At 41.1% G+C, this 13,790-nt stretch overlaps 1 protein-coding gene across 2 annotated transcripts in view; it reads left to right on the top strand.

The window, feature by feature from the left end:
* The window catches only part of SETD7 (SET domain containing 7, histone lysine methyltransferase), a 57,236-nt gene that overhangs the window by 16,978 nt on the left and 26,468 nt on the right, over positions 1–13,790 (top strand). For both annotated transcript variants that reach the window (XM_019977226.2, XM_019977227.2), the window contains exon 4: positions 12,445–12,646. In XM_019977226.2, coding sequence (XP_019832785.1) covers positions 12,445–12,646 — 202 coding nt within the window. The remainder of the gene's footprint in view (positions 1–12,444; positions 12,647–13,790) is intronic.

Consider the following 13,790-nt stretch of genomic DNA (forward strand, 5'->3'; position numbering starts at 1 on the left):
CAGCCTTTTTTTTTTTTTTGGCCACATCATGCTCCTTGCAGGGATTTACTTCCCTGACCAAGGACTAAACTTAAGCCCTGCCGTGAAAGCGCCAAGTCCTAACCACTGGGCTACCAAGCAGTTCCCCATTTTCCCCCTTTCTAATGCAAAGAAGAGGATTGTCCTAAGATTAGGTAATTGGGACTCCCTAACATCTGCTCTGGTCCTGATATAATGGTATTTATGTGGTGAGGAGAGAGGAATCTTGAGGCTTTGTTGGTGTGGTTCTGGAGTCTCTCTGGCACCAGTAATCCGCTGGAGTACTGTAGGGGATTAAAAAATGTTTAGTATGCAAAATGCTTCAATATGCACATCTCTGATTTTTATACAGTAATAATCCCAGATTATGGGACATGTTAATTGTCCCAATTGTTCTCATCTCAGCCAAGATTTGTGGATGTAAAGACAATTTAGCAGGACTTCTCAAAATCTTAGAACGGTAACAAGAAAAAGATATTTCAATGTAGAGTGGCTTTGGGCTGTGTGATATTAGGGCATCATGTGGTTTTTAGCCTGATTATGAAATAGAGATAAGTGAATTCATTCAGTTTTTTTTTTTTTTAAACGTTATTGATGCTTCCTCTGGACCTGCCAATTAGATTTCAAAGTATTATTTGTTACTCCATGACTTCATCCTCCTCTGCCCAAGACATTTTCTGATGTTGATTTGTTCCTAATGAATCTGGTTAAGAGGGCTCCTTGTAGTTAATCACTGACCAGATAACTTAAGAGAAGCTGCCCATCTGATGAGCCATGGAGAAGGGTGATATTTTCCAGGTGACAGGTCCACAGAGGAGTTCTTTTGTTGGGTTTTTAGAAAGCACTTGGTGGCATTTCAGAAAACTGGAGTTGGAACAGACTTCTGAAGTCATGTATCCCAACTTCCCACGCAAGGCAAAAGTCCTTTCTATGTTGGTTTTGTTGGAACCAGGCTCAACAAATACGTTCATCTGTATCCTAAGGAACAGTTCTGGCTGAGGCAGAGTTTTGTGATGGATGAGAAGAAAGGGAGAGGGAATGAGATGGAGAACTTTTAATACCTACCATTTGTTCAGCACTGGGCATACAGCCTTCACAGCAATCTGTGAAGTGGGTTTCATAGTCCTTTTTTACTTGTGAAGAAACTAAGGCACAGAGAGGTGAAGTGACCTGCCCCACATGACCTCACCGGTAGGAGCTGGAGCTGAGAGTCAAGCCAAGGTGAGTTCAATTCCAAAGCCACCCCTCTTCTCCCTGAATCTGCTCCCTTCCTCTCACAGGAAGCAAGGATATAGCTCCAAACTTCCCTGGCAGTCCAGTGGTTAAGGCTTCGCACTTCCACTGCAGGGAGCCCAGGTTCAATCCCTGGTCAGGGAACTAAGATCCCACATGCCAAGGGAAAAAAAAAAAAGCTCTGATCCTGACCTTCTGTTTCATGCCTTCATTTTACTTGAGGTTACTCATTAGCTTTAATTGTGGAAAATTCAAAGGCGTCCTGGGGTGAATTCAGTTACTTTCTTGTAGGAGCTTAAACAACTTGGGAGCTTGGCACATTGACGGGAGATTTTCCAGAGGAATCAGTTCAGAAGAGCCCTGCCCTAGCAAGTTGGCCTCCCTAAACTTGTTTCCTCATTTGAAAAATGGGGATAATTATTATCAACTTCTCCTAGTTGTCAAGACTGAGTGAAAAAGCCTGTAAAGACCTTAGAGTGGAGGGTACCTAGAAGGAGCTCTACTAGTAATTTTTTAAAAACTAGATCACCAGTCCATTTAAAAAAGGATATAACTCAGTTTAAGATATAACCCTTTATAATGGGTTTCCCTGGTGGCTCAGTCGGTAAAGAATCCACCTGCAATGCAGGAGATCTGGGTTCAGTCCCTGGGTCGGGAAGATCCCCTGGAGCAGGAAATGGCAATCCACTCCAATATTCTTGCCTGGAAAATTCCATGGACAGACGAGCCTGGCGGGCAACAGTCCATGGGGTCACGAAGAGTCAGACACGACTTAGCAACCAAACTCAGGAGCAGCCAGATGGAAGAGATGCACTGAGCAAAGTAAGAGGAAGGAGCATGCGGCTCCCAGACCCCCTCCAAGGACATCACTCCCCCAGCATCTTCACAAGTCACCAACCCAGAAGCTCCCTACTTTTTTCCTATTACTCTGTCTGCACTTTTTCCCACACAATCAGATAACACCTCCATTTCCCCACATAATTGCCTTTTGTGTATGTGTGTGTGGTGATGATACTTAAGATCTAACTCTCTTGGGAGTTCCCTGGTGGCCTAGTGGTTAAGATTTCAGACTTTCACTGTCAAGACCCAGGTTCAATCCCTGGTCAGGGAACTGAGATCCCACAGCTATGTGGAATAGGGAAGAAAAAAGATGGACTCTCTTAGCAACTTTCGAGTGTAAAAGTATTGTGAATTATAGTCACTATGCTGTATAGGGCCTTAGAAAGCATCACTACGAACAAAGCTAGTGGAGGTGATGGAATTCCAGTTGAGCTATTTCAAATCCTGAAAGATGATGCTGTGAAAGTGCTGCACTCAATATGCCAGCAAATTTGGAAAACTCAGCAGTGGCCACAGGACTGGAAAAGGTCAGTTTTCATTCCAATCCAAAAGAAAGGCAATGCCAAAGAATGCTCAAACTACCACATAATTGCACTCATCTCACACGCTAGTAAAGGAATGCTCAAAATTCTCCAAGCCAGGCTTCAGTAGTACGTGAACCGGGAACTTCCTGATGTTCAAGCTGATTTTAGAAAAGGCAGAGGAACCAGAGATCAAATTGCCAACATCTGCTGGATCGTGGAAAAAGCAAGAGAGTTCCAGAAAAACATCTATTTCTGCTTTATTGACTATGCCAAAGCCTTTGACTGTGTGGATCACAATAAACTGTGGAAAATTCTGAAAGAGATGGGAATACCAGACCACCTGATCTGCCTCTTGAGAAATTTGTATGCAGGTCAGGAAGCAACAGTTAGAACTGGACATGGAACAACAGACTGGTTCCAAATAGGAAAAGCAGTTCGTCAAGGCTGTATATTGTCACCCTGCTTATTTAACTTAAATGCAGAGTACATCATGAGAAACGCTGGACTGGAAGAAACACAAGCTGGAATCAAGATTGCCGAGAGAAATATCAATAACCTCAGATATGCAGATGACACCACCCTTATGGCAGAAAGTGAAGAGGAACTAAAAAGCCTTTTGATGAAAGTGAAAGTGGAGGGTGAAAAAGTTGGCTTAAAGCTCAACATTCAGAAAACGAAGATCATGGCATCCGGTCCCACCACTTCATGGGAAATAGATGGGGAAACAGTGGAAACAGTGTCAGACTTTATTTTTCTGGGCTCCAAAATCACTGCAGATGGTGACTGCAGCCATGAAATTAAAAGACGCTTACTCCTTGGAAGGAAAGTTATGACCAACCTAGATAGCATACTGAACAGCAGAGACATTACTTTGCCAACAAAGGTTCGTCTAGTCAAGGCTAAGGTTTTTCCTGTGGTCATGTATGGATATGAGAGTTGGACTGTGAAGAAGGCTGAGCGCCGAAGAATTGATGCTTTTGAACTGTGGTGTTGGAGAAGACTCTTGAGAGTCCCTTGGACTGCAAGGAGATCCCACCAGTCCATTCTGAAGGAGATCAGCCCTGGGATTTCTTTGGAAGGAATGATGCTAAAGCTGAAACTCCAGTACTTTGGCCACCTCATGCGAAGAGTTGATTCATTGGAAAAGACCCTGATGCTGGGAGGGATTGGGGGCAGGAGAAGAAGGGGATGACGGAGGATGAGATGGCTGGATGGCATCACTGACTCAATGGGCGTGAGTCTCAGTGAACTCCAGGAGTTGGTGATGGACAGGGAGGCCTGGCGTGCTGTGATTCATGGGGTTGAAAAGAGTCGGACACGACTGAGCGACTGACCTGATCTGATCTGATGCTGTATATCCTCAGAACTTACTCATCTTATAACTGGAAGTTTGTACCCTTTGACCAACATATCCACATTTCCCCACCCTCCAGCCCTTGGCATCCACTACTCTTTACTAGTCTGTTTTGAGGAGTTAGACTTTTCTGTTTTTATTTATTTTTTATTTCAAATTTTTTGGCCATGCCAAAAGGTATGTGGGATCCTAACTCCCCAACCAGGGATTGAACCCTCACCCCTGCCTTGGAAGTGAGGGGTTGTAACCCCTGGACTGCCAGGGAAATCCCAAGTTAAGCTTTTTTAGGTTCCACATATGAGTGGGGACATAGAGTATTTGTCTTTGTCTGACTTACTTGACTTAACACAATGCCCACAAGAGCAAGGATGGATTATTATTGTTATGATTTTTTACTATTATATTTTATTACTGATGTTACTATTATCAGTTAACAGTGGCCAGCAGGATTTTCCCAGGGCTTATTTTTACAGAGCAAAACTCAATTTCACTGATTGCTCTTCACATATCCTGCTGTTATCTTGAAACTTTATAACAATCAGAAGCTACAGACTCATAGATCTTCTATTAAAAGGTAAGAAATTTTGAAGATAGAACACAGGATTACATGGTTGCATGACAGAGCTCCATTCAGTTTGCTTGTCACATCCTGGAGGAAGTTGGCATTTCTGGTTGGATAGAGCGCTAGCAGATGACTTGGGTTTTTTATTGCTGTTCTTCTTTACTTAGTTCTCAATATTTTAAGAGATAATATGTAATATACTGTTGTATGCTGGTGATATCTCAATTTTTTAAAAAAAAGAGCATTTAAAAAATATATATTGTCATGTAGCAAATTTGGCCTTGGAATACAGAATGAAGCAGGGCAAAGGCTGAGAGAGTTTTGCCAAGAGAACACACTGGTCATAGCAAACACCCTCTTACAACAACACAAGAGAAGACTCTACACATGGACATCACCAGATGGTCAACACTGAAATCAGATTGATTATATTCTTTGCAGCCAAAGATGGAGAAGCTCTATACCATCAGCAAAAACAAGACCGGGAGTTGACTGTGGCTCAGATCATGAACTCGCTATTGCCAAATTCAGACTTAAACTGAAGAAAGTAGGGAAAACCACTAGACCATTCAGGTATGACCTAAATCAAATCCCCTATGATTATACAGTGGAAGTGAGAAATAGATTTAAGGGACTAGATCTGATAGATAGAGTGCCTGATGAGCTATGGCATGAGGTTCGTGACATTGTACAGGAGACAGGGATCAAGACCATTCCCATGGAAAAGAAATGCAAAAAAGCAAAATGGCTGTCTGGGGAGGCCTTACAAATAGGGGTGAAAAGAAGAGAAGCAAAAAGCAAAGGAGAAAAGGAAAGATATAAGCATCTGAATGCAGAGTTCCAAAGAATAGCAAGGAGAAAAAAGAAAGCCTTCTTCAGCAATCAGTGCAAACAAATAGAGGAAAACAACAGAATGGGAAAGACTAGAGATCTCTTCAAGAAAATTAGATATACCAAGGGAACATTTCATGCAAAGATGGGCTCGATTGATAAAGGACAGAAATGGTATGGACCTAACAGAAGCAGAAGATATTAAGAAGAGGTGGCAAGAATACACAGAAGAACTGTACAAAAAAGATCTTCACGACCAAGATAATCACGATGGTGTGATCACTGACCTAGAGCCAGACATCCTGGAATGTGAAGTCAAGTGGGCCTTAGAAAACATCACTATGAACAAAGCTAGTGGAGGTGATGGCATTCCAGTTGAGCTATTTCAAATCCTGAAAGATGATGCTGTGAAAGTGCTGCATTCAATATGCCAGCAAATTTGGAAAACTCAGCAGTGGCCACAGGACTAGAAAAGGTCAGTTTTTATTCCAATCCCAAAGAAAGGCAATGCCAAAGACTGCTCAAACTACCGCACAATTGCACTCATCTCACACGCTAGTAAAGGAATGCTCAAAATTCTCCAAGCCAGGCTTCAGTAGTACGTGAACCGGGAACTTCCTGATGTTCAAGCTGATTTTAGAAAAGGCAGAGGAACCAGAGATCAAATTGCCAACATCTGCTGGATCGTGGAAAAAGCAAGAGAGTTCCAGAAAAACATCTATTTCTGCTTTATTGACTATGCCAAAGCCTTTGACTGTGTGGATCACAATAAACTGTGGAAAATTCTGAAAGAGATGGGAATACCAGACCACCTGATCTGCCTCTTGAGAAATTTGTATACAGGTCAGGAAGCAACAGTTAGAACTGGACATGAAACAACAGACTGATTCCAAATAGGAAAAGGAGTACATCAAGGCTGTATATTGTCACCCTGCTTATTTAACTTCTATGCAGAGTACATCATGAGAAACGGTGGGCTGGAAGAAGCACAAGCTGGAATCAAGATTGCCGGGAGAAATAGCAATAACCTCAAATATGCAGAAGACACCACCCTTATGGCAGAAAGTGAAGAGGAACGAAAAAGCCTTTTGATGAAAGTGAAAGAGGAGAGTGAAAAAGTTGGCTTAAAGCACAACATTCAGAAAATGAAGATCATGGCATCTGGTCCCATCACTTCATGGGAAATAGATGGGGAAACAGTGGAAACAGTGTCAGACTTTTTTTTTTTTTTGACTCGAAAATCACTGCAGATGGTGATTGCAGCCATGAAATTAAAAGATGCTTACTCCTTGGAAGGAAAGTTATGACCAACCTAGATAGCATACTGAAAAGCAGAGACATTACTTTGCCAACAAAGGTCCATCTAGTCAAGGCTATGGTTCTTCCTGTGGTCATGTATGGATGCGAGAGTTGGACTGTGAAGATGGCTGAGCACTGAAGAATTGATGCTTTTGAACTGTGGTGTTGGAGAAGACTCTTGAGAGTCCCTTGGACTGCAAGGAAATCCAACCAATCCAACCTAAAGGAGATCAGTCCTGGGTGTTCTTTGGAAGGAATGATGCTAAAGCTGAAACTCCTGTACTTTGACCACCTCATGCGAAGAGTTGTCTCATTGGAAAAGACTCTGATGCTGGGAGGGATTGGGGGCAGGAGGAGAAGGGGACGACAGAGGATGAGATGGCTGGATGGCATCACCGACTCGATGGACATGAGTCTGAGTGAACTCCGGGAGATGGTGATGGACAGGGAGGCCTGGCGTGCTGCAGTTCATGGGGTCACAAACAGTCGGACACGACTGAGTGACTGAATTGAACTGAACAATGTTTTAAACTTAGTCAAAAGTTAATTTGGCTAGAGATAGGAGTTTAAAGTAGAATTACCCTTCATTTAAAATATCTTTCATCTTCCCTGGGTGTGCAGTGGTTGCCCAATGCAGGGGTCCTAGATTTGGTCCCGAGTCAGGGAACTGGATCCCGCATTCTGCAACTGAAGAGCCCATGTGCTGCAACTAGGACCCAGCATGACCAATAAATAATAATTTTTTAATAAAATTTCCCTCTAGGTTCTGTACCAGACAGAAGGAAGGGAACACGGTGCTGGAGGGAGCACAGCTTATGCCTCAGGAGCTGGAAAGCCCCAAACCTTCTAGAGCCCAAAATGTGAAGGAAAAGCCAAAGCTGTTTAGTCTCCTAAGAACACTTTTGTGTATTCAGATGTTAAAGAGAATTCTTCAGTGAAAATAGTTGAATAGATTGCAGATGTATCTGCCTAGGTAAACAACTATAAAATTTTTTCATTTCTTTGTAAGTTAGGTTTTCTCATTTAACTTAATACTGGAAAATTAAGTACAAGAGCTTTGATAAAACAGATAAAAATGGTCTGTGTGTATATGGGAAGAAAGAAATCTAATTAAAACTGATTTTTAAATTTTCTCCATGTTTTCAAGTTATTTGATTCAAGTGCTGGTACTGGAAAAATCAAACCATTTTTTGTAGCTTCTTAACATACTAAAATATCTGCCAAGTGTTGAAAGAAATTTTAAGAAAATACAAGTCAAGAACATTGGGTGTGGTATGATCCCATTTTTGTTAAAACAGCCACCACGCAAGGTTGGAAAATGCATAATGTATTAATGGAAAAAAAAAGTCTTAAATGATATATGCCAAACTGAGTAAGAGTGTACAGGGGTTTCTGCTTTCCACATCTTTGTAGTGTTTGATTTGCTTTATGTTTGTTTGTTCGTTTTACAATGAATATGTTTTACTTTTTTCACTTAAGCATTTATTTCATCCTTCCCTCAGAGAGGAATCTTTCTAGCTGGGTTTTTTAAAAGTAAATCTAGAGCAGTGTTGTTCATTTCTTTGTCTACTCCAGGGTCTCATAACCAGTTCCCTAGTGCTGCTGTTTTAAGCTAAGTTTCTCAGTAAAAAGCTCACCGTCATATACATGAAAGTGCGTGCTTAATAATAACAGTTGTTATTCGAGCCGTCGTTATGTCCTCACATCTTCTGAGCACTTGCTGTGTATTAAACCTTGTAATCCTGAATAGCCTCATTAGTAGCTGCCGTTCACAAATGGAGAAATAAAGCACAGAGTTTAAGAAACTTTCCTCACTTGCAATTGAGTGGCTACAAGATAATGCCATTTTCTCACAGTTGATTTCTTTTTTAAATGCACATACACTTCATATAAAAAATTCTCCCTGCGCTTGAGAAATACTCTTAACATGCTCATGTTCCCTCTCAATTGCCTCTTCTCAGAGCAAGATTATCCCAGTTTCACTCTTTCATTTAGGAAATAGCGCTTGAAGATATGCTGTGTTTATATGTGAGGGGAGAAATACATAATGCCCGATTTGTTCCTGTAAAGGGCTTACAATCTATTTAGAGAAACGGGGCCCATAAGCTGATCATGGATAAAGACGTGGCACTTCCTGTACCCGTCCATGACTAGTCTCCAGCGACTGTGGTTACAGAGGTCAAGGTAGCCTCCTTTGGAAGCAGGGCTCCATGTGGGGGAAGGGTAGGCTCCAGGGAGGCCGATGATGAGCACCCTTTATAGCATAACTCCCTGTGCCATTTCAGCAAGAAAAAGATTAGAAAGTTTTCCCTCCATAGCTACTTCTCAAATATGACTGGATACTAACAATTGAGTGCAACATAATGCCATTTTCTCATAGTTGATTTCTTTTTTAAATAGAAAAAGACCAGAGGTTGGAGAATATTCATTCTTTTCCCAAAGTTATTTTTGTTTTGAATGATAAAAAGGCAAATGTAACCCATAACTTTTTTTTTTTTTCCTGAAGGCATCCTCAGGAATTTAAAAAGTTTAGTTACACATGTTTTAAGGGAAGAAGCAGGGAAAACAGAGTATAGAAGCTAAGATACATAGAGGTGTGCTTGAGGCCAGTGAATAATGTAAGCAGGGGCTTCTAGAGCAGAAGTCGGACAAACCTTTTCTGCCCAGGGGGAGATAATAAATATTTTAGGCTTTGGGGGCCACGTATGGCCTCTGTTGCAATTATTCAACTCTGCTGTTGTGATATGAAAGCAGCCACAGAGGATACGGAAAGGAATGTTCGTGGCCGTGTTCCAGTAAAACTGTATTTACAAAAACAGGCAGCCAGCTATGGTTTGCCAGCCTCTTCGGGAGGAAAAAGTTAGAGAAAGAAGTGGTGCCTTTAACATCAGACTAAGAAGGTTTTTTTATTTTATTTCCTAAGTGACAGAAGATTTCAGAGCCTTATCATTTTTTATTGCCTTGGAGATCACAGTTCCTATGATAACATGTCCCTTTTTTGTTATCAGATTCCACCCAAGTTACCAAAACAATTTACCAAGGAAGCTAAGCTGTTTCCTCAGGCAGGGGCTGGAAAACAATGCAGTAAGTTTTGCTCTCCAAAGTCTTATGACTTTGCATTTGGGAATCTTAGGTTTATTGAGCTATAGGAAATAGCAGTTTGTTCTTAGGATTATGATACTAATAAGGGTGGGCTCTGCTGGCAGGGAGGGGGAGACAAGCTACTGGACATGACCAGGGGGAAATATGTGCAAATACACATGGTCGTTTAACTGATTCTTGAGACCCATGCCTTGTAGATTTCATCATAAACCTAAGAAATATTGGCAGTCTAGTCTGTCAGGGGATAATTCTGCCCAAACACACACAGTAACATTTTGAATGCCACTGAGAATTCAGTCAATAGGGTTGCTAGGTTTAACAAATAAAAATCCAGGCCACCCAGTTAAAATGGTATTCCAAGTGGCTCACTGGTAAAGAATCTGCCTGCAAGACAGGAGACCTGGGTTCAATCCTCTGGGTTGGGAAGATCCCCTTGGAATAGGAAGTGGTGACCCATCCCAAAATTCTTGCCTGGAAAATTCCATGGACAGAGGAGCCTGGCAGGCTACAGTCCATGGGGTCGCAAAGAGTCAGACATGACTGAGCGCACACACACACACACACACACACACACACAGATAAGCAACAAAAAATGTTTTAGTATAACTATGTCCTGTTCAATATTTGGAACATAATTATGCTAAAAAAGTTATTTGTTATTTATCTGAAACTCCACTGAGCATCCTGTATTTTATCTGGTAATTCCCCAAGTCAAAATGGATAATTAAATAGTTTTTTGTCCTGTCTGTTGTGTCATTATATCGGTTGATTGGTTACCCTTCACCAAGATTGTTCTTTTCTTTTTTTTTTTGTGGTTGAAATCTAATGACAGTGTAATCTCATTAATTCCAACCTCCCTAATTTAGACTTTTGATTATTGATGCAAGGGCTTTGCTGAAGTACACCTTCATCTCTACATGAATTTACTAGGCCTATTTATCATCGATCATACAAACAAAACTGAAAGAGAATGATTGATCTCTTTGGGAGACTACAGATAGTCTAATTACATTGTAATCAGAGGGTATCGTTATTTCAACTGTGCTTTTCTTTTAATAATTACAGATCGTTCTATCATTCATTAACAGCAAGATAAGACTGTTCCAGGCAGAGTCAGGTGCAGCCACATCCGTCCCCATGGCTCCCTCCTGTCCCCAGTACCTGTCTCCTGGTTTTATGGCTGTCTTGTTCATAATGCTTCCTAGATCCTCATACAACTGTACTCACTACTTGAAGCCATCCTATAAATATGTTAGTTGAATTAATGAATGAGTGTTATCTGTGCATGTTAAAATAATCAAACTGTTTGTTGCTAAGCATCTTATGTTTTAATTGTAAAAAAAATAATAATTTGAGTTGGTCTTTCCCTTTATTCCAAATTTCAGTTCATGAAGGAATTTTTGGATAAAGTTAGCTTTGTTGCATAATGGCCTTTGCAAGGCTGACACTCAAAATATGTTATGAAATCCAAAAAGTGCTTTATGAGGAGAGAAAAAAAGGTTCTTATAAAATCACCATAAACACCCCTGTGAGCTTTCTTCAGTTTTGGGACTATGGGTCTCAAACTTTCTATCAGGCTACTAATGAATCCGCCTACAATGCAGGAGACTCAAATAACTGGATTTGATCTCTGGATTAGGAAGATCCCCTGGAGAACGAAACGTCAACCCACTCCAGTATTCTTGCTTTGAGACTCCCATGGACCGAGGAGCCTGGCAAGCTACAGTCTACGGGGTCACAAAAGAGCTGGACATGACTAAAGTGACTAAACAACAGCAATTGGTGTTAGTCAGGGTTAGCCTGCCGTCTTCCATACTTTACCCCCATTGCCCATGATTACACACACGTCACACATAGACACACACACAAGTACCTCCCCAGATAGCTTCCAAAGAGATGGAAGGGGATACTTTTGAATGGATACTAACTGTGGTTGTCACCAATAAATAATGCATTAATAGTGTAAGACAGATAGGTAGACATCTACATGTTCTAAACCATGTTTGTATTATTGGAGACCACTCTATATAAGCCATTTAAAGACCCTTGAGAACTCCCAGTGAGTTCTGGACCACTCATGAGGGAAGTTAAGCAGGAGTGGTTTATGTGTGGAAAGGGTAACACCAGCATTTCTGTTGCCTGGTGTTGGTCAGCGTCTAGCCTTGGAAACTTAGTGTGCTTAGTCACTCACTTGTATCCAATTCTTTGTGACCCCATGGACTGTAGCTCACCAGGCTCCTCTGTCCAAGGGGATTCTCCAGGCAAGAATACTGGAGTGGGTTGCCATGCATTCCTCCAGCGGATCTTCCCAATCCAGGGATCAAACCCATGTCTCCTGCATTGCAGGCAGATTCTTTACCATCTGAGCCCCCAGGGAAGCCCCAGGAAACATAACTTAGATGAGGCTTATTCTATTTCCACTTGTGGTTTCTTTCTCTTGTACTTCTTTCAGTAGAGAAACTGGACTTAATAGGAGCTAGGAGATTAGGAATTAGATCTTCCTCTGTTTCTAATCCTACCCATATCTCTGGAGTATTTTTCCCTAGCAGTCTCAGAGAACTCAGGAGGATGTACTGAGTACAGGTGGTCATTGGAACAGAGGTGGGCATGATACGGTCCTTTCTTTTAGGAGAGTTGAGTCGAGGTCTCACTCTCCTCTTTTGTTCTCCCTTGTCTCACAGCACCCTGGAGGGATATTATGTGGACGATGCCCTGCAGGGCCAGGGAGTTTACACTTACGAGGATGGAGGAGTTCTCCAGGGCACATATGTAGACGGAGAGCTGAATGGACCGGCCCAGGAGTACGACACAGACGGGAGGCTGATCTTCAAGGGACAATACAAAGATAACATTCGGCATGGAGTGTGCTGGATATACTACCCAGTAAGTCTTGTCACTGCTCATTTTGCTGAAAAATAGCATGTTTTAAGACAAGGCTTTGAGTCCTCCCAATGAAGAATAAAATGTATTCTCTGTGTTAGAAAACATGAGACTGTGAAAACTTGAGAGCCAGTAGCTGAAGCCAACAACTTAGGGGGGTTGTCCTCTCACTGTGAAACAGTTGACTTAAATTGTCCTCCGATCTGCTGTAAATTCCTCTTCAGGGTGGCTTTGGAAAGAAATGATTAGTCACAATTAAAACAAAATGGAGGAGACTTCCCTGGTGGTCAAGTGGCCAAGACTCCATGCTCCCAATTCAGGGGGCCTGGGTTTGATCCTACGGTAAATATCTTTTAAAAAATTAAAAGAAAACCAAACTGAGACAAACTGGCTTGATTATACCACCAATAAAAACAAAAATACATTGATTTTAAAAAATATTTCTTTGGGATATAGAAAGAATGTTGGAATGTTTCATTGTTGTAATTAATTTTATTCTCTCTCATATGTAAGAATGATTCCAACAATTTCACATCTTTTTGGACTTATTACACTATTGTTACTTGGCTTTCCAATCCCCCTCCCCATTTTTTGGTTTATATTGCTTAAATCAAGGTGATTAAAATTAACTAGCCTTTGAATATTTGATAACATTTTATGATCTTTCTGGAGTTGACTAGAGCAGAAAGAAGCAGCAAAAACCCATGGCTGGGAATTAATGCTGTAATTTTTGTTTGCATTTCAAATACCCCATCTGTTCTTAGTGAGTTTCCAGAAAATGTTTCAGAAAATAGACCTGCAAAAATATTTTATCTAATATTTTATTTTGTCCGGAGCTTAAGTCAAAATATGTTTTTTCTTAGTCTTAATCCTTTCCTTTTATGATTTAAAAGTATCAATAAAAACAAAGTCTCTATTATATGTATAACAGGAAAAGTAATACCAGGAAAATCTACTTACACATTATTGTTGCTGAAAAATAAGTTATACTCTAGCCAAAGAAAAAAAATGTTTCACATTTATACATTCTCTTGGTAGGATCTGCAGTAGCTCAGAAGTTTCTGTTACAGAGGGAGAAGAGGTGGAGGTACCCACCAGATTAGGAAGCCTGAAACTTCTGTTGGTTCGTCACTAGGCAGAATAAGCT

Source organism: Bos indicus, chromosome 17 (assembly GCF_029378745.1).
Source record: "Bos indicus isolate NIAB-ARS_2022 breed Sahiwal x Tharparkar chromosome 17, NIAB-ARS_B.indTharparkar_mat_pri_1.0, whole genome shotgun sequence".
NCBI classification, from domain to species: domain Eukaryota; kingdom Metazoa; phylum Chordata; class Mammalia; order Artiodactyla; family Bovidae; genus Bos; species Bos indicus.